At 53.7% G+C, this 20,929-nt stretch overlaps 3 protein-coding genes across 3 annotated transcripts; 2 read left to right on the forward strand and 1 right to left on the reverse strand.

The window, feature by feature from the left end:
* Positions 1-6,373: 6,373 nt before the first annotated feature.
* BESB_056860 (putative oxidoreductase) lies at positions 6,374-10,092 on the forward strand (the record flags this gene model as incomplete). Its single annotated transcript, XM_029364121.1, has 6 exons — positions 6,374-6,889; positions 7,139-7,606; positions 8,177-8,258; positions 8,874-8,942; positions 9,228-9,279; positions 9,894-10,092. The coding sequence occupies 6 exons, from the start codon at positions 6,374-6,376 to the stop codon at positions 10,090-10,092; spliced, it is 1,386 nt and encodes a 461-aa protein (XP_029220044.1).
* A 3,770-nt stretch (positions 10,093-13,862) lies between these two features.
* BESB_056870 (zinc finger, C3HC4 type (RING finger) domain-containing protein) lies at positions 13,863-18,207 on the forward strand (the record flags this gene model as incomplete). The annotated part of the gene is made up of 8 exons (XM_029364122.1): positions 13,863-14,270; positions 14,469-14,618; positions 15,095-15,173; positions 15,481-15,554; positions 15,953-16,098; positions 16,456-16,578; positions 16,812-17,214; positions 17,461-18,207. 8 exons carry the CDS (start codon positions 13,863-13,865, stop codon positions 18,205-18,207), a joined length of 2,130 nt encoding a protein of 709 aa, XP_029220045.1.
* A 1,513-nt stretch (positions 18,208-19,720) lies between these two features.
* BESB_056880 (cation-transporting ATPase) lies at positions 19,721-20,780 on the reverse strand (the record flags this gene model as incomplete). The annotated part of the gene is made up of 5 exons (XM_029364123.1): positions 19,721-19,858; positions 20,040-20,166; positions 20,224-20,285; positions 20,344-20,397; positions 20,652-20,780. 5 exons carry the CDS (start codon positions 20,778-20,780, stop codon positions 19,721-19,723), a joined length of 510 nt encoding a protein of 169 aa, XP_029220046.1.
* Positions 20,781-20,929: the final 149 nt, after the last annotated feature.

Raw genomic sequence — 20,929 nt, forward strand, 5'->3', positions numbered from 1 at the left:
TCGCCCGGCTGAATGCATGTAGAGCCAGGTGCCGCCGTCTGATACATTTAGCCCCGTTAAAATGCCTTGGGAGTTCGTAGAGATAACGTGCGTCACTATTCTCTCAAGTCTTCGTACCTGGTTTACTCGGCGACGATAGCTCGGAGGCGAAAAGTGTCGCATGCATTTAGTGGCGTGCTTCTCTGAAGGTACCCAGCTCCCGTTTACGTACCAGCATGCACATTCCCAACGAGCAGAGCTAGGATCACATAAAAGACGTTTGTGGCAGCCCTGCAGTCACAACGTACTTGCATCCGGATCTTCGAGATGGCAATAAGCTCCGAAACCTTCTCAGCATGCCTATTCCCCGCGGCATCGCTCTTCTGTTCTCTGTGCCTGTAGATGGGTCCATACCATCGTATCTACCTTTGTGGCATACGCGCGTATGTAGTTTCGGCCGATCTATATTTGAATGGGAGTCCTCGTGTATAGTGCGACTGTCTCTCGCGGGTCGTGAGCGATGAGGGTCCCTCTAGCTCTAAGTAGGCACGGCGCCAAGAGCTATAGAGGGCTCTGTTGTCGCGCTCTTCGTGCTGTCGTGTTTGTGGTCGCTCGGCACTGTATCAAACTTGTATGGCGAAGCCCCTTTAGGTAGACGCACTGCTCAATACGATGTGTACTTTGCGGATGTGTAAGTACAAACAAACTGAAAGGCTAGCATTTACCATGTTTCTTGACGGGATGAGCAGCATGTCGCTAGCATGGCTGTCCAAGCATACGGGTAGTTGTGAAGTGACTTTGGAAGCCATAATTTCCAGGCACTCTTCAAGGTCTTTTGCGTCTGTGGTTTCTGGCAGTGGTGGCGCTTTTACTCACGTGTAGAGCACGACATAGTGTCGCCTGACTCGCATCAAGGCTGGTGTATCAGCCTTGTTTGCTAGTGGACTGTCCCGTTCATAGGAAGGCAGTCGAAGCCGATTGTGTTGTGCCGTCGATCTTAAATATTACAAGCGTGCAGAACTGCCATGTGTGACGAAGAGCGCAATTGTATATATATATATATATATATATGTATGCATATGCGTTCAAAGACAGATGCATGTTCGCGCGAGACCAGCAATGTGGCCAACTGCGGAAAGACGGTCTCGCAGCATCCCTTTTCTTCAAGCCGCTTGTTCGAAAGCCACCGTATCGATACGTGTATCGGCATGTCGCATTACGACTACGGACGCGTGTCGAGGTGATGCATAAGAAGAACGGATGTCGTGTATACGGCCTCCTTTGTTACAGTTACATATGATGTCTGTAGTTTTCATATCGAGAGGCTTGGCGAAAATTCGTGATCCAGCTCAAGGACTATATCCAAGGGCAAGTGCTGGACCGGTCTGAAGTTTTCGCATGCGCAGAGGCAGGGCGCCTGTAGTTCGCACAACACTGCGTGGAGAATTCTCGTATCTATCTTGTTTCCAACGTAGCAAGAAAGCAGCCAGATGGTGACAGCAGCTGAAAAGCGACGATCAACCCCGCTTGGGAGCCTTCGCGCTGTTCTGGACTGGCTTTGTTATACGTCATAAACGGTATGCACACAATGTGTCACGCAGCTCCACATTGCAGAAGATCAGACAACAAACTGAATCACCGCTTTCCTTCCGCAGGGGTAATGGCTGTCGAAGGCGCTTCGGTACCAACGATGCGCTTGCAGCCCACGGCACGTCAGAAAACAGGACGTGAACGATGCGAAGCTGAATGCCGCGTAAGTGTTGCACGCAATGGCATACCCCATCCACTCACAAATCTCACAAAAGTAGTTTGCGCACGAAACGTAATCGAACCAAAGGCCAGGGGGGATTTTGTAAGGAGACATGACTGCGGGTTTCCGCACGCGCCGTCGATCAGTGAAGTCTTGATGAGTGTCACAGCACGACTGACGCTGGTGCCTACCGCGTTTGCCACGCACGGAAAAGGTCAGAGGCGTGCATTCTCTCATCATCATCTGCAGCGTCTGCTCTGGTGGGTAGCTTCATGGAAACAGTGTCTGAACGAATGTTCACTGACATTCCCCAGAGGAAGTCATCACCCGACTATAAGCCGCCCAAGGGCGCATACATCGGCAGCGGATGCCAGAGGAGCGTGGAAGGTTTCGGCGTTGCCAAAAAACCTCCGGTTGATTCCCCAGAGATAGAACAAGCCACGTTCCTCACGGGCATAGTCGGAGGAAACGACGCTCAGGATACCATTGCACACGCAGAACGCGGCTGCCATCAAGGACAAGACCAGAGGCATGCTACTACCTATATGGTGTTTCGTATGCATTTGCACACGAACAGGATAATTAGAGATCGATGAGCATAGTGAAGGGTGAAGAGCAGCAGCAGGATCGAGTTGATCAGATGACCTATGTGGGTATCATGCACACACATGACAGATAGGTAGAATTCAGTCACTCGTGAACGGGACAGCTAAAAATGGACGCGTCCGTCAACGCTGCCTTGACGGCGAGGTCACAGCTGTGAGAGGCGAAAATGTAGACGCTCGTGCATCGCGCAGCCTCTTCCACCGCCATGCGCGCTTGGTCCTATTTCATCCACTAATTGGAGACGTGTATCACACGCACCACGTGTGCATAGTTCTGTATCTATACAGACCTTCGCGTGGCCACGGAATCACAGGTGAGCGACTCTGAGATATGTGTATCCAGGCAGAAATCAGGATGTCTCGAAAATTTACGTGTACGTGTTCAGCTATGCTTTGTACGCGGCTAATTGGAGCATGAGCAAGCAAAGCGAACCGCTGGTTGCACGCGGTAGCTTAGTCAGAGGGATATTAGGAAAGAGACTGCTGTCAACTGGAGATCACCTTTGCGTATGTGAAATTGGGCCGCGAGCTGCTTACCACTACAACCTCCTGCATAAATCAGGATGGCGAGAGGGATCAACAGTGATGGGGACTCCTGCATTATCCATGCGACGCTATGGGGAACATCAGGGCCCCGACGTCTTCTGGTGTTCTCGCCTTCCAGCTTTCCCCAGCTTCCCGTGCGCCGCTCCACGATTGGAATGAGGTCCCCAGACACACGCAAACGCCACATCATAATATAATTTTGCCTACAGCCATATACATATATATATATATATATACATACGGACATGCACAGTTACAATTAGCCATGCGCACGAGCAGCAGCATGAAGTTTCTGTTTTCACTTGGCTGGATACCTGCGGATTACTCGGCCGCTGTTAGACGTAGAGCTATTGTTTATTAGACAACACAACGGCCTTTTTTTTCCTCTCACTGATCGCAGTGCCACTTGTCCTACGCCAGCTGGCGGAAGGGCCCCAGCGTAAGTTGCCTTGCATCCGCGTATACGGCCTGTCTGCGCACGAGTCTGCATTTAGAAGCCCGTACGTTTATGGATGCTCAGGAAGTTATGCATAGCCGTGCGTAAACATCGATGTCTTTCCACACCGAAGACATGTGCGATGTACTCACTTGACCCACGTCTAGCCTAAGACTGTGAGGAGCCCGAAAGCTGCCAGCCCCAGGGCAGCCCAGGAGAGGCAGTTGTCCATGCATGTTTCTTTTCAGGTCTGCTGATGGAGATGCATCGAGGTAAGGGAAGGAAAACGAACACAAAAAAAAACTCAGACACAGCTAATGCGACGCCTGCCACCGCCACGTGAGCGGCAGTGCCATGGGGAACCGACTTGGAAGCGCAGGGACAAGCCCTCAGAATGCAAAACTGGTGCGCGGCTGTCTGTCACGCGACCTCAGCATATACAGTAGCACACCACAGAGCACACTGTTACAAGAGATATAGCCGAACTTGGCGACTGCCGGTAACTCATACACACACAGCTCGTTTGGTGAACGACATAGCGAAGATAGAACAGGATGAAGACGCCAGGTGCGCCTTTTGTGGGAGCAGATGTCACGAATTACACTCGAAATAGAGAATTCGCCACTTGCCACGATCACTGTTCAAGCCACGATCCCTGCCACACGGAATTGATGTCTCAGACGCAAATGCTTGCAAAGCTCCGCCTGTGCCTGTCCGCCAGCAGGCGGCGGTACGATTTGCCTTCACGGTATCAAAGTAGCCGTCATTGTGTAACCTTTCTTGGAAAAAGCCTTTTTTGGTCATCACACGTCACTACAAGGACACTGCTTTTCAATACTGACATAGAGCCTTCGTGACCTCAGTGTTTCTTCACACGAAAAGCCTCAAAAACTGGAAGGAAAACTACTCGCCAGTGCCGTGACGCTTGCCTCTCAGGCCTTCCTTCCTCGGCCTTGCTCAGTCCCTTGCAAACCAAGATACTCCGGACTTACCGCTGGTGACTCAGCGTTTTCTCATTCAGGTGGCTTGCCTATCGGCTATTTTTCTAAAGCTCAACTTCGACAAGCCTCACTGCGTACTTAGCACGGCCGCTGAAAGCGAGCGGTAACACAAAACTGGAGAGATGTGTATTGCATATCCTCAATTCACGACTTGTGTAAGAACTTGAAGGAAACGGTCAAAACGCCTACAATAACGCGTGACCTCAGTGGCGGAGTTACCGTGGTGAAATGCTATTTATGCGGCATCGCAGGTGACATCTCATGCAGGAGGGCCATATTCCTCGCTTCCGCGTTTTACTGCATGAGAAAAGTACAAGTTAACTTGCAGAGAGTGCGTCTTGTCAGATATTTGTGATGCACTCGTGTGCGTTGTTTAAAGGTGCGGACGAGCCGACCGCCATACACGCTAGTTGCAACACGGATACCGCCACGCAACTTGCTGAACGACGGCATGCTCGGACGAGAACATGGCTCCTGCGGGTCACGGCGCGTTGTGCGTTTGTGATGGATGGGCATATACAATGGTTTTGAAAGTTGTGTGTTCGAGGGAGATTGTGCGGTGTTTGGTTCAGCCTCGGTGCACGGGGTGCCGGCCAGTACTTGGAAATAAAAGCGAGAATTCAGCTTGAGAAAAAAAGCATTGTATGTAACCTACCAGAGGGATTCAGCCGTGCGTATTCTTCTGGTCATGCGCCGCACACCGTCTCGTATGCATACAAGAGAAAAAAACGGACCTAGTACTACGGACACCCCCTAAACGCGGAGTGAACCACTGGACAGGCATTACGAATTTGTGAAGAGCGTTCTCTCGCCAAGGAACTACGAACCCGTAACGTGCCGGAGAGGCTGTCGGGAAGAATCACGGAACTCGACTGGCTATTTGCATATCTTACGGAATGATGACTGCGGTGATTGTACTACTATCGGGTCCACTTTGGCGTCGCCTTCGTCGACCCACGGCGGACCAAGCGACCAAACGGAACATCGGCTGTCTTTCCCGCGGAAAAATGGATGGAAAAAGGACATTCTTCCGTGCCGATATCTGCTTTCGTTGGAATGTTTCAGTCGCTGGCTCTCTTTTCCCTTTTTCAGAAAGAGAGCTCTCTTCTGCATTGTGAGCGTGTGCACATCTTTGCAATTTGCTTCTGCATGCCAGCGGGCGCGTTCTTGTAGCCGACCCTTCTGAGCAGAGGAACTTTTTCCGGTGTGAAGAGACTTCACGATCAGCTTCACCTGCCCGTTACTGTTTTGTCCGTTGGATAAAGTGGCTTCCAGCAGACTCATCACACTCATAGGGGCGATATACTCGACGACACGCATCAAAAACGAGGCTAGGACTTCCTCTGTGTGTGTGTGTGTGTGTGTGTTGCTGTTTCAACCAGCGTCACGCATGCATGCGCGTCGAAGGCAGCGAGCCATTTTTCCTTTGTTTGAAAAACGCCCGGACTGTTAGCTCACTTTTCCAGATGTGCACACCACAGAAGATGCGTAGAAGTGTGTGTTGCATGGGAGTGGGAAATCTGCGAAAACGCGAGCGAGTCAGCGGCGTGTGTGCGCCCTTGCGCCGCAGCTCCTCTAGCTTCCACCTGAGCGCCGTGCTACGAGCGTTTGCAGACAGAAGACAGAGGAAGTCCCAGCCTCGTCATTTATGCGTGTCGTCGAGTATACGGACTGACTGGCGAATAAGTGCATGCTCAAAAAGGCAGCAGGCACATAGCCGCGAAGGCCGAAGGGTTGATGACGATAGAGACGGGAAATGAGAACTTGGCGAGGCTGTCGATCACTTCCGCATTCTGAGAGTTCTCTGGCTTCTTGCATCGTAGAACATTTATGTTTAGGAGCCAACAGTTTAGAACCCCACCTCAATGACAGACTGATCAGGGGAGTGCCCAGCACGGGCTACGCGCCAAAGTTCTTCCCGACTTCTTCCGCGTTGTGTTCCTTCGTACTGTGTCGTCTCTTCTGCTCCGCGTCTTCCTCCGGCTGCCGCTTAATTGTTCCTTTCCTCACTCTGTCCATCTCTTTTCTCCTCGTCGCTCTCCAGTCTGTCTTCACGATGCTGCGGGAGGTCGCGCGCTCGAGTGTCGTCACACTCCTCGCTGTGGCAGCGATCTTCCTTCCCTCGTTCCTCCTCTTCGGAAACGTTTCGCTCTGCCTTTCCCTGCCTTTCTTTCTCGCGCTTCTCTTTGTCTACTGCATGCAACTCACGACGTTGTGTGTCTGGTCGGAATCCTCAAAGTCTTCCCTTCTCTCAAGCTCGCGGGCTGGAAATACCGGTCTTCTTTCGAAAACTCGGAGATTTTTCTTTCCTTACCAATTCGACGGTCGCCACGTCTTGATCACTGGCGGCTCCAAGGGCATCGGCCTTGCTCTCGCGCTGGCCTGCGTAAAGAAAAACGCGAAAGTTGTTTCTCTTATCGCGCGCACGCAGTCCGCGCTGGAGGCTGCTCAGGCAGCATGCCTGCAAGAAGCCAGAAAACATAACTGCGCACTCGCAGTGCAGATTCTCTCAGCAGATCTGGCTGATGCCTCCAAGGTGCAGGCCACGATGGAAGAGGCAATGAATCTCAAGGTAAGGACGGTCGGCGCTGCGCCTGCTCCCTGATTTGCGACTGCGCCAATGTGGAGCTGTGAAGCGAGCCGTCTGTACAATAAACGCGCACCCTCGTGGTCACACGAGGATTTCCCTAGGGGCTCACAACGCGAGCTTTTTTTCTTGTGCGTTGCCGCGTTCGTGGATAATCCTCCACACGCGTCCGCCCCGTGTGTTGGTGATGCGGCTTCCGCGGTGGTTTCTCCCCTCTCTCTCTCTGTCCCTCAGGGCAAGGTCCTGTTCTCCGCCGGAGCGTCGATGGAGGATCTCACGCAGGCGAGTGCGTCTGCGTCCCGCGAGGTGGACGGCTCGGTGGAAAGCGAGGCGTCTCTGTGCCCGGTCGACTTTCTCTTTTGCAATGCGGCGGCTGTTGAGCCGAAGACGCTGGAAGCGAGCTCCGCCGCGAAGATCTCGTGGATTCTCGACATGAACGTGAAGTCGACGGTTTTGCAGGTGAAGGCAGTGCTGCCAGCGATGCGAAAGAGACGCTTCGGATGCATCTGCTTCACAAATAGCATCGGCGCGTTCGTCCCCATCTATGGCTTTTCTCTCTACTCCGCTACGAAGGCGGCCTTCTCAGCTTTTTTCACGGCGCTGGAACAGGAAGCTGCGGGAAACAACGTCCTCTTCGCGAACGCCTACCTCCCATCCGTTGATACCCCCGGCTTTCAGAGAGAGAAAGAAGTTAGGCCGGACGTGAGTCGTGTTGGCGCCGCGCGCGACGCCAACCGGCGCACGTCGGGGTTGAAATATCTCCGTTCTAACTCACTCTGCGCGTGAAATGCATAGCCGTTTTCAAGTCTAGGCGTGCGTGTGACCCTCCTGAGGTGTGTGGATACGTGCAAAACCGTATCATAGTGATGGTCTATGCGTGCAGCCTTTGAGAGCGCATATGTGTACGCATATCCAGATATATACATACACATACACATACATATATACAGATATATATATGGTATAACTGTATCTAGTTATGCATGTGTGAGTGCGCGGCATGTGCACCCTGTACGCCTTTCCGGCACTATTCTGGTGTGTCTTGAGATTCTGCGGCTTGCGGGACTAATCTCGTTTCTGTTTCTACTTGGGGGCACCCGAATAGCGTGGTCATTCACATGCATGCCCTCCTGCGCAGAAGGCTCCACGTCAGTGCCCTAAACGTCCTCTCTCTCTGCGTCTGTTTGCCATGTGCACGGAGTTGGATTTTTGCGTTTTTACTCTCATGCGATTCACCCCAACGACGCAGTTCGGCTGCCGTTTGCGGGTCAGGTCACAGCGAGGCTCGAGGGAGTGATCGCCGTGCGGAACCCGGATGACGTGGCGGCATCTGTTCTGGACCAACTGGAACGAGGTAAGCCAGAAGAGTCTGCAGACGGCTGGAAACACCGACCAGGAACTTTGGTTTTCAAAAGGCGTCGAGAAGCAGCTGCCACCGCTAACGTGGACAACTCGCGCAGGGTTCGTGCTCAAGCGCGCTAGCGGCGGGCGGCGCGACCTGCGCGGAAGCCGCGCGTGGTTGCAGCCTCTCAGCGCCTCTGCGTGAGAGGCAACACCCGTGGCACTTGCACGCATGGTGCACTCGACGCGCGGTTTCGCGGGGTTCTACAAATGCGCAGTTTCAAGCCATCTTCATCCGACAGAGGAATGCCTACGCACTGACTCTCACGCGTCCAGAGTGACGCATGCGTACAGTATCTGATCTATATACGCGCCTGCATACATATATATATATATATATATATATGTACGTGTATAAGTATAAATATATGTATATATATGTATATATACGTACATACTTGTGTGCGCATGCGCCTTCTGTGCGTATCCGTTGTAACTGGTATGGATTCAACATTTCTCAAGCCGTAAACGTGTTTTTCGCCTGCTCTGCGGCCCCTAAATACACTCTAGACGGATATGTGCGGGAAAAAGCCAAGTTCTGAAGAGACCCTTGTGTGACTCTCCGCAGGTCGAAATTGCATCACAGTTTGCGAAGAGGGATGGCTTCTCGCGCGACGCGCTGCTTCCTTCGGCTACGGTGAGTTCACAGCTGAATGGCACGCATGCATCCGGATTTCCGTGTAGTGGACTACGCGTAAACGGCCTGTTGAGTTACCCGCAGTCTGATTGTCTACGCTCTTCCATCTCTATATATACCTACACAGATCTCTAAAGGCAGGAGTAAACGCTGCCTCTTTGTAGGCAACACGTATGCCCGGGTGCGTAAATCTATATATGCATAGGTATATGTTTTTGAAGGGATCTCTGTGTAATGTGTTAGGCTCTCCCAAGCTGTGTTTCACTTGTGTTTTGTCATTTTCAGCGACGTCGTTTGCTAATCTCGTCTTTGAAGTTTTAGGCGCCGGCCTGGTCAGGTAACGCAAAGCCTGTGCTTCCGTAGAAGCACGCTGTCTCTGTCAGTGGAAACTCGCAGCTGTGAAAATCCGCGTTAGAGTGGGAAAGGCATCTATGTGGGCGCCGGCCTCGCATCCCTGCGTGTTGTTGAACAAATGGATTTTCGTGTTGCATTCCTTCTAGCAAATGCCAAGTCATACATGTGTGAGCAGCAGCAGTCGAGGCGCGCATGTGCACTGTTTTCGCCGGCGTAACCTGCTTTCGAGCGCCGTTGGCTACCTCCTTGCCTGCGGTGGCATATCGACGATGCAAGCGGCGGGATGCATGCGCCCATACGGATATAGATACGACTCAGACAAAGTCTGTTAGCACGTGCGTTGCGTGCATAAATATATATATATATATATATTTATGTGTTGACTTACTTACCTGCTTATACGTATACACGCGAATATATATATATATATATATATATATATATATATATATATATATATATATATATATAGGCATGTGTAAGTTGAGAGATACATACGCACGTTTTTATGTGTGATTCTGGTTCATTGGGGAGTAGGCGCGAGAGCGGTCTTCAAGTTTCTGTTGCAAAGATTCTGCCGCGTTTCTGTTTTTTCAGATTGTACCTCGTTTGGCTGCGGGCCTCCTTCCAGTCTATCGCAGCGCGAGAGGCGCAAACCAGCACTGCTGACGGTCATGAAGAGCAAGACTCAAAAAAAAAAACACTGAGCTTTGAGGGCGCTCTGGTGTGCCTCTTTGGTTCGCACCTCGCCTCGGTGCGGGCTGACAGCAAAGTGAGTCACCGGCGAAGGCGGTGAATCGACTTCGCTGTCTGTCGATCTGCCGCCGGGTAGGGAGGCAAGCAAAGGCCCAGCGGTGAAGCAGGGAGACAGGATGAGTCGAAGGCGCCTGAATCTTTCCAGTTCTTGTCTGATTTAGCTTTTTTTCTGTCCAGGGTGAATCCGCGAGGCTTGTTGTCTGTGAGGCTGCGATGCGCATCGCCGCATGCTGGCTTGCGATTCCTTCCGTGCGCGAAGATTGCAGAAAGGCATTTGTTTGCACCTACTTGAAGATAAGTCGGCGTGACGGAGTGCTACGCGCGTGACGCAGCCATATGTTGTTTCAGCGCGTCTTCTTCATGCGTAAATCGCTCTGTCTCTCTGTGGGCATACATATCACATGATAGTTTTTACGGCATACTTTTGCCCTCGTCCCCGCCCCCACGTAGTCGTTTTTTGTCCTTAGGTAGCGCCACTGATGTGCACACAAAGTCTTTTCGCCCTGGTTCTCTGCGTGCGCTCTAGTCTCGCTTCGCGGCAACTGCTATGTCTATATGTGCTGGTAAACAAGCACACCGAACATATATATATATATATATATATATACGTGTATGTGGATTTCTACACAAGTGGAGGGAAGCGTAGGCACGTATACATATGTATATGTATTCCTTGTCGCAGGCAGCTACAGGTTTGTGAGCGACAGCTGTGGTGCTCCCCCTAGAAGATGCGTATGTGTCTGTCGGCGCTTTTGTCAGTGTGTAATTACGAAGCTGTGAGGCACAGAACCTTCACATGGGGTATCGGCGCCACGCGTCTGGTCGAGAAAAGAGGGGCGATGAGCTCCGCTGGGGTAGACGCTTTGCGCAAAGGAAATTCCAAACCCATATTCTAACATCAGGCGAGAAGTGTGCGCGGCATCGAGATGATCCTTCCCCGGTAAAGGCGCAAAGGGACGGTACAAACGTTCGCGAACGGGAGCTCAGGGGTATTTTGGTAGCATAGTCCTGCATCTACAGGAGTTATCGAGGCACTGGCTTGAGCTCTTCGGTGAACACGAAACAACACCATGTCGCACGCAGGAACGTATGAAATGCAGAGCTAAACTCAATTAGGCGATACATCCGCTCGCCTTGTGATATATATTTTCATTTCTTCCATGCATCCGTCTTCCACGGTCGAGACTCGACGGGACTTTTCTTACGAAATATCTCAGGGCTGATTCGCACAGATTTAGGCTTCTTTCCAATCGCTTAGCGGAGCTCACGTACCTGCTAGAGCGGTGATGGCAGCCCGCTCCGTACCTCAACGCTGGCCGTTGAGCCGAGCAAAGCAAGTTCAGTCTCCGCGCGAAATTCGCTGTGAAAGGCATGTAAGACTTCGTTCTTTCCACGGCAAACAACCTGCTCGATATGTAGCAGGTACCAGCTTCAAGCGTGTGTATTGAAATAGACACTGGATTGTGAGCATGAGGCCAGAAGGGAGTAGCTGGAGAAGGGCGGACGTGAGTAGATTGTCAATAAACCATTCGGGAAGAGGCTCAAATAAAGTTCGCATCAGATTTCCAGTCTCCAAGCAATTCGCGTCTCGCTTTGCCTCCCCCTCCCCCCCCCCGCCCCCCCCCCGGAAGGCTGTGCGGCGAGAAACTCTGTGTCAAGCGTACTGACAAGATGACGCTGGATGTATGCTCGGAAGAGCTCGTTTTTCTTATCAAAATAATCACCGTATCATTCAGGAACATCAGAGAAGAAAACCGACTTTCGCCGCGGAATGGATCTTGCATACGGGTAAGGTGGAAGCGATCAGTCACATCTGAAGTCGCTGTCGCGTGAGAGGTATGTGAGGAAAGTGAATATGTACTTGTGTTTCCCTTTTGTATGCTGCGGTATGTTAGTTTTAGCGCCATCAGCGAGCGCGTATCGACACAGACAATCCGATGAGTGTGTTTGTAAGCGGGCGTCCCTCCGCACTGTGAATAGGGTCCGAAATGCTTTTCTGCGCAGGTTCCACTACTATATCGGAAATATGCTGCTGATGGATAGCTTGAAACAACTTTCAGTGAGCACTGGCGTCGCGCTATTTTTCTTTAGTTAAAGAAAAGGGTGTACTTTTCCCGGCAATCGAGAATAAGCGCGGCGCTCGACGACGCCTACCCATGAAAAGGCGCACGCACGCTTTGTTTTTTCGCGGAGGCCAGTGAAGCACATGACTACGTGCGTGTTTCTGTGTCTTGCTCATTGCCGCTGGGTCCTATTCCGCTGTTCAGGGCAAACGTTTCATTCTCTTGGCTTGAGCTGCTATCTCCTTTTACCACATGGTTCTTCGCTTGTCTCGAGAAAGACGCGAAAAGCGGCTTCTGTTCTCCGCGTGCGCCCGCTGTCTGTCCACCTTGCGCCATTCGCCTTTCCGTCGCTTTCGTTTTTTTTTTCCTTCACCGTGTTTTGCTTGTCTGTTTTTTTTTTATTTTGTTAAGCAGATAGGCAGAGGATATGACGGAGGGGATACTTTGTTTTGTCTGGGTGGAACAAGGAACAGCAGGCCTTCCTGTTGTGCGTCGAGCGGTTGTCTGTGACCGGTAGTCATAAACTTTTCCAGGACCCTCAGTTTGTTTCTACCTCTTGTTGAATTCTCCCTCTCGGTTCTTCCCGCAGGCTTGCCGCGACCGGGGAACCTTGAAGCGGCACCAGCGAGTGGAACCGACAGAGGGGAACGAGACACCAATGAAAGAGAGCCTTTCAGTATATGCCGCCGGTGCCCACCTTTTCGGCATCTACTGCGGACGCTTATAGCCTTTCTTTGTAGAGAAGCGGAGGACACGGACGGTTTTGCGGGTAATTTTTTGGTGTTCTTTCCCTCGCTACAGTTTTCTGTCATGTCTCGTGTCTGTTTTCGCCAAGAAAAGTAGGAGGGTTGTGACGCCTTCGATTCAGTTAAAATGACAAATTTTCAGCCTCACTCTCCCTTGTGAAAATCCTTGGCTTACACTCTACTTCCAGTCGTCCCTTCTTCCTCCGCATCCTACCGGGCTCCCAGTTCAGCGGTCCCATTTCGAGCTGAACCCTAGTCCCTTTCGTTCTGCGTAGTATCCTCTCGTTTTCTTTTCTCAGTCTCCTCGCAAGTCGTCTGTCTGTGCCCTCCGCGCCCACCGACGCAGTCGCCGCTTGACACACGAACTGTCGCCTCCAGTTCACGCGTTCGATCCGCGTCAATGCCGCACACCGCCCGAGCCTGCGACTCGCCGACTTCAAAAACCGCACGCTCTTGTCGGGCGTCTACGAGTCCGCCACGCCCGCGAGGCAGTCCCCTCTCTGCAAGGCTTTTCCGGTATTCCTCTCTGTCAGCGCACAAGTTATTTTGGGCCGCTAATTGCGGGAGATCTCCGCCTCTCTTGGAGAGCTTTTGTTTGCTCTTAATTGCTGCCGCGTCCAGCAGTCTCTTGGCTGTTCACTGCTCATCGGTCTTCCCTGGTATCCTTCTTACGGGGCTCCTTCCTCGCCTGTTGTTCGGCTACCTCTCCTTCCCGCTCCTTCAACTCAGGGATCTTTCACTCCTTGTCACTCAGCTTTACCCAAGCCGCACGACCGCAACGCCGGAGGGCAGCCCTGCCTGCGGCCTCTCTTTCTCCTCCACGTCCCCTGCGTGCTGCCCCGGTCTGCGCTGCTTTCTTTCGTCATCTTCTTGCTGTCTAGGTCAGGTGCTGCCTTCCGGCGTTCACTCGGGTTCTTTCCGCGTGTTTCCTTCCGTGGGCTGGCTCGTCCCCCAGGAAGTTCGTCTTTTACATCTTTAGACGCGTTGTCTAGCGTGTGGAGATGGCGGGCGTGCGCGTGCGGTTCCACACCTACGCGCTGGTGTCGCTGTTGAGCGTCGTCGCGCTGCTTCTGCGGACCTGGTATCTTCACGAAGAGTTCTACACCGTCGTCGCAGTGTTGAGCACGGGGAAGATTGCGCTGGCGCTGCTCTACAACTTTGCGTTGATGCTATTTTTGGGCCTGGGCAAGCTCGCGGTGCGACTCATGGTCGGGCACCTGCGCGACCTCGAAGTCGAGCAAATCCTCGACAGCGGCCGCGGCTTCCTTCTCGACACCGTCCTCTTCCTCGTCCTTTCTTCGCCGACGCTCGAGGGCTCAGAAGTCTCCAGCTACGCACTGGCCAAGTTCCTCTTCATCGTCGTCTCGCTGAAAACCGCCCACCTCGTCGTTCAAATCCGTGGCTCCACGGTGAGAGGCCTGAGCGCCCGGAAACCTACGCCAGGGTCACCCGGGGGCCGCGGAGACGCGTCATTTGACTCCGAGGTTTTCTCCGCGAATCGAGTTCTCGCATGCACGATGTGCACTCCCACTCATCCATATATATATATATATGTATACATGTATGTGTATATAGTTGTGTGTGTGGCGGTCTTTTGTCTGCTGCAGATGTTCGAGGTGGGGCACCCGCGCGCGGGGGTTTTGTTGCGCCTCTGCGTGGTCCTCTTTTGTCTGCTTCTACTCGACTTCTGCGCAGTCCATTTCTTCTTCGTCCACGCCAGCAAGGCCTCCACGTTCTACCTCTGGCTCCTCTTCGAGGCAAGTCTCCAGACATTGAGCGCGCGGAAGCGGCCGCACGCGTTTATCTTTCACTGCATGCCTGGAGACTCACACAAGAGATAACTGGGGAGAGACGAGACGTAGGTGAAGGAGGGCGTTTCGCTGGCCGGCGAGCCACGCGGGGCTTTGCGGGATTCTTGCAGAGCGAGGGGGAGCAGGTTCAAAACGATGCCTCGCTTCTTGGTTTCCTGGTGGATGACGGGTGCGCGGGACGCGTCGAATCGAAAAACAGCGAACTGAATGGCGTTGAAGAAGCCGCGGGTGCTGACGGGAGGCTGGGGGAGTTGACACAAAGCAGAGGCAGGTGTAAGAAGCGCTGTGTGCGAGGCGCAGGTTTCTCGATTGACGGCGGCGACCTTTGGGCCATACGCGGCGGAGGGCGTCGATTTCCTGTGTGACTCCGTTTCTGTTGATATGGAATCTCTGAGTTCTCGCGGCTTCTGCGTTCTCCGCAGTGCTTAGGCATGCTTGTCTCGTCGGCGATCAGCATCCTCAAATTCGCCGCGCACATCATCGACGTCCGCCTTGACAACGGTAGGGCGCCTCTTCTCTCCTCTCCTCCGCCGCGAGAACATGTCGCGTAGGCGTCTTCGCTTCAACTCGCCCACGAGCATATGTCGATGCGCTCGCATGTACACGTATATCTGACATTTTGGAAATATGTCCAGGCGCACGTTTCAGTATATGCCTCCGCTGTGCCATCTGTTGCCAAACTGGGTAGATGTTCACGTGCCTCTGTGGTCAGGCGTGTGCCACAATTGTGTTGTGCGTGCGAAGTGCGCACCAGGCGTTGAAGCGCCGACAAGAGTCTTCTCCTGTGTTACATGCCCGACGCGCGCAGGATGGGCCTCCAAGTCTGCCGTCCTCTTCTATCTGGAGCTCATTCACGATGTAACGAGTCTCGTGATCTTCTTGGTAAGTCTGTGGAAGCAGTTTCCCCGAATGCGGAGTCGCACTCGTCACGGCGGGCGGGGCGGCGCCCTTCAAGCCAGCGCCTGAGCTCCCTGTTATTCGCTGACACGGCCTGCGAGACAGAACGGGCTACAGAGTGATTCTTTCGTCGCGAATGGGATGCGGGGGAGATGTTTCGGGAACGTTTCGCCGAAGAATCTAAGGTTTTGGCTTGAGTCCGATGCACCCGCGCCTCGGGAGCGGCAGACGCTTGACGCTCGCGCGCGGGAGGGTGCAGGAGTCGTTTTGTCTTCAAGAGCTCGGTTTTTCAAGTTGCCTGCGCCGGTGGCTGGGGCGTGCCTGCCAGACGAGCGAAACAAGCTCTGAGCGAGGCTCTTTTTGTATGGGTTGCATTTTTTCAGCTCTTCATGTCAGTGTTTTTCATTACTCAACCGAGCCGGCTGCCGCTGTACATGACTGCGGACATCATCCACGTCGTCAAGGCACTCTACAAGCGCATCTTGTCCTTCAAAAAGTATCGCGCACTCACGAAAAACCTCGAAACCAGGTACCGTCAAGAACACCCATGCTGAATCCTACGCGACATGCGGCAACGGCTCCTTGTGCGTGAAACCGAGGGTGGTGCCCCGCGCCGCGACCGCGGGACGTGTGTGTATACGCACACTCCCAGGTACAAGCTATTTACGTATGTGTTTCGACCTGCGCACATTTGTGGATAGAAATAAAGTGTGTTCACGTTGGTTCCTGTCTGTGCGCGTCCGGGACGCCGCGAACGGTTTCCGCGCATGTGGGAGTCTAGCGCTATGCCTACGGGGTCGCGACAGAGGCCTGTGTTCGCGCTCACCGCACGTGGCAGTCCTCGCCTCGCGCCGAAACCGAGGTCTGAGCTTTGTTTGCCCCGCAGGTTCCCGGACGCCACGGCTGACGAGTTGGAGGCGGCAGACACTTGCATCATCTGCAGAGACCTTCTTTTCGAGGGATCGAAGAAGCTCCCTTGCAGCCACATCTTCCACATTGACTGTCTCCGGTACGTTCGGGAGTCCGAGAGATGGCGTGTCTCTACTTGCCCTTGTTGGCTGATATTACGCCTCCAAGCGCGTGAGGTCTCCTCGACAGATTCGCATCCTAAATCCCAAACTCTGCGGCTTCCCCCTCCCCCCCCCCCCCTCCTCCCCCTCCCCCCCTGTTGCGTGGAGGGGCGAGTCTGTTTGGAGCGTGTGGTGGAAAATGGATCGCGCTTCCTCCTTTTTCTGCGCTCAGTTCCTGGCTAGTCCAGCAGCAATCCTGCCCGACGTGCCGCGCTGAAATCCCCACTGACGACTCTGCTGCGCAGTCTCCGGCGCAGGCGCACACTGGAGCCGCAGAGCAGAGATCTGAAGGCGAGAGAGGCGGAGACAGACCGCCGCCTTCCGTCGCTGCAGCGGCAGCGGCGCCGCCCACAGACCAGCCCGCCGGCGGATATGCAGGCCAGCAGAGCGAGACAGAGGCGCAGCAGAAGGGCACCGCCCGCTTTGTCGAGGACCCCCGAGGAGAAGTGGAACGGACTGACGCGCTGCCCGCAGGCGTGGGAGCGCCTCGCTTGGAAGCCCCGTGGAGCAGCCATTCCGGAAACGCTTCTGTGGCCCAGGCGCTGCTGCAGGGATTCCAGCTCGCCTGTCAAACGGTAAGGGTTTTGTCAGCTGTGGAAGCGTTTAGCACGGCAGCGTGCATTCGTCGGCGTCTTCTTAAAGGTTCCCTGTCCGCAGGGGCCACCCGGTTCAAGTTGTCTCGAGTTGTCTCGAGTTGCTGCACGTCAGCCCCGCGATGCACTCAGTAGGCGACTCGACTGTGGCAGTGCGGCGTATGTACAGCGCATTGCCGCAGCAAGTGCAAGGGTATGTCTGTTCTGTCCTTTTTCTCATATGTGCAGTGCGAGTTCTACCGATTCCACGCTTCGTTATGGATGATTGAGGCGCAACGAGCGCAGTTGGAGGCCTCGCGTCTGCAAGCGCTGCGCTCGTGTCAGGCGACGCAGCACATACGTACTTGGGGCGCACACACGCAGATCTCTGCAACACCGCAGTCTCCGTCAGGTGACGGTCTTGCGGCGGCGACGCCCGCGTCAGAAAGCGAGGCCGATGCTGCGCCTGCGCCGCACGCTGCAGCGCCCAGCAACGGCCGCGAGTTTATCGTCGTGTGCCCGAGCCATTTGTTTTACCAGCAAAGCAACGCGGCGCTGCCGCATCCACCAGGCCTGCCTTCCGTAATGCCTCCCTTCGAAACGACACAGATGCCCTCTGCATTCGGAGGATTTCCCTTCGTGGCTTCCAACGTTGCCCTCCCAAGACCAGACCAGTACGGCGTTGCGAATGCGGAGTGGCTTCGACCAGTCCCAGGCGACACCTCAGCGGCGGCCGCGAGCGAACAGGGGCCGCTGTCGCAAACTCTTCCAGGCTTCCAGCCACCCGTTTTTCAGCAGTTGTGGCCGCAGTCTAGAGGGTACTACAGCGGGAGCCCGTATGCACCGGCGGGCGCGGCAACGGCGACGCATCCAGCCTCGTTGCAGCCGACGGCTGCTACAGTTTGCGCCGAAAATACAATTCTCGTCGGAGGCCAAGGCAATGTAGAAGAGGCACGCACGAGGGAGGGCGGGCAGGATAGTAGGCGCAAATTGTAATAGGGGCGCCGAACGTGGGGGACGCCGCTGTGTGGCGCGTGTGATGCTTGCTTCGTGCGCTTCCGCCTTGCATCCCGTTTTTTTAGCTCGGCAAGCCAGGCTGTCGTTGGGCAATTGGCATAATGCCGGTCTCGAAAGGGCAGGAGATAAAAAGGCGTCGACTGTGATAAGGGTCATCGGCAGGGTACAGGGAAGATGTTGGCCATCAAGCTTTGAGAGTGTCAGGGGGACAAGAGGCCGTCACAGATGCCGAGCTTCCGCTAGCCAATCCGGCTTCAGGTCTGCGTACCCTCCTGCACCGAGCGGCCATCAGCTTAATCATTTTCTGCCGGTTCTACAAGTTGTAGCGTGACACTGAATTCGTGCATGCCGGCGTCGCAGCCTTGTACTTATCTGTTGTAAAGCTTCTTGAGAGTGGATACGGGCCCTCGAAAGCAGTAGTGGTGGAGGATCCCAGCCCTAGCACTGCACATACTCGATCGGCGGTACCGTGGCCACACAGGTTCACGTTTTTCGTCGCTGCGGCTGCAACTTTTGAAGACAGCTTCTCGAATCATGCTAATGGTGTGTGTATGAAAAAAATGTGATGAGGTCAGTTCCCTCCCGACGCTCCCTTCGTGTTTGCAACAGGGTTTCACTGTCCTTTCTGTTCACAAGAGGGACCGGATATTGGCGGCTATGGGAAAAGGGAAGCGGCGTTGCGCACGCCGTGTACGATGGAAGCCCTATTGTGGCCTTTTTGTTTGGTTACCCGATGTGTGGATTATATGCATGGAAATCCACCTCAATTACCCACGCTGCTTATGAAGCTGGCTGTTATCGAAAGGCTCGTCATGTCTCGTGATCAAACGTGACAACGTTCTCCCGAGTGCCCAGCACCGGGGGTGGGGTGGGGCCTCCCCCAGGTGTGCCCGCTGGGGGTTCCCTGTCCAGTGTTTCCTAGGTGTGAAACCATTACGCGTACGTGACGCAGGATGTCGGGGCTACCACCCACGTATCGGCCCTGTTTCCTCTGCACATGGCGCGTACTGCGTTGCGTGATAGTTCAGACAACACTGCAGCATACGCTCATGAGAACGTGTCGCACAGTTGAATTAGCGACCTCTACGTTGTGCTTGTGCCGCTAGTCTGTCCGACTTTATGCCGCTGCATTGACTGTTGTCTTTTTCTGGGACTAACTGTGCCAGAAATGTTGGTAGGGGATGCGAAAAGACAAATATTTGGGCAGTGAATGCTGTGCCCGTTTCAATTTGGATGTAATGGTATCAGCAGTAGAATAATTCCACGGCATGTAAGACGTGGCGGCGGCGCTAGCGTTGTCTAGCAAGCAAGAGGATAGGCACTTTCAACGAACTAATCTTTCTCCTTCCTCGCCATGCCAGTCTGCCGAAAAAAAGCAACTGATTTGTGATTCTTAGAAACCATCAATCATTTCTTACATTTGCATGTAGCAAATTGTGGTCGGGCGGCCCAAAGGCTGAATATAGCTGGCTGAGAAGCAGGCGGGCGGCTTTCAAATATTTGTAACTGACCTTCTCGCCTTGTCACCGGACCAGTCAGCGGCAGATTTGAGTCCCGCCTGCACGCCCGCCGTACCCTCGCGGAGAGCTCCAGCGATAGCGTTGACTGTCCTCGAAAGGGCATCCGTGGCCTGAGGTCGGGAAACGATGAAAGCAAGAAAACAACTGGTGTCCTCGCACTGAAAACGTACTCGCGAGGCTTCCTTTTCAAGCGCCGCTCGGCATGTTGCCCAGGTGACGCCAGCGGCGTGAACCTGACGGTCCGGCCCCGTCTGCGGCGACACAATTTCTGCTCTCGCCAAAATGACTTACCAGGTAAGATGCGACCGCGACAAAGCATGCGAGTTGGAAGGAGATCTCAGTGAGACTTATTCCGTACAACAACGGCGCTGTAGAACTGCATATTCCATAAAACGAAGAAAAAAGTCCGTGCATCGTCCTGTACGGCGAAGTGTCTAAAACAGCTTGCTCCTAATCACGTCTGCAGCAATAGTACCAGACGAACAGCAGCACGGGAATTGCCACCCGGCCGATGGCAATGGCTGCAGGCAGCACGCCCTGGAGTGGCGTACGCGTTCCGTTTCTCTACTGCCTTCTCTCTTGTCAGCATCCGTACCAGAGACATCAGTTCATCTACCGAGCAGTCGGCTGATACGATCTTCATCGTAAGCTGGCGCAAAAATGTGTACCCCATCAGACGATACATCATGCTTGCTCAATACCTGAAGTGCCTTCGGTGACACCCTCAATTGGAAGAAACAGAAGAAAGCAAGAGTCGCCAGCAAGACTCCGTTGAACATGTTCCATTCCGGCTGAGTGCCGGTTTCGAGTCTTCTAGCCAGCATCAACCAACAAAGCATCTGCGTACGAGATTCATGTCGCACACCCGGTTCGAGTACATAACACCTGTTGTTTCTCTATTACGCTGATCATGTTGTCTGAAGGCATAGAGGATATCCAACCTGTCAAAAAGGAGACTGCCCCGACGATGGCGCCTCCGTAGCAGCCGGACTCGGTCACATGACGAAACGCGGATTCCGCCTCAGATGACATTTTGAAATCTTACTATAACGGTCCTCGAGTGGACCACGGCACCCACAAAAACCAGAATCCAACTGAATTTCGCCGCCGTCCCTATCACAAGCATTCGCAAACGAAGGGCTGTTGGCTTTTTGTTTGTTTGTCGCAGTATATACACACCG

Source organism: Besnoitia besnoiti, chromosome IV, assembly GCF_002563875.1.
Source record: "Besnoitia besnoiti strain Bb-Ger1 chromosome IV, whole genome shotgun sequence".
Taxonomy (NCBI): domain Eukaryota; phylum Apicomplexa; class Conoidasida; order Eucoccidiorida; family Sarcocystidae; genus Besnoitia; species Besnoitia besnoiti.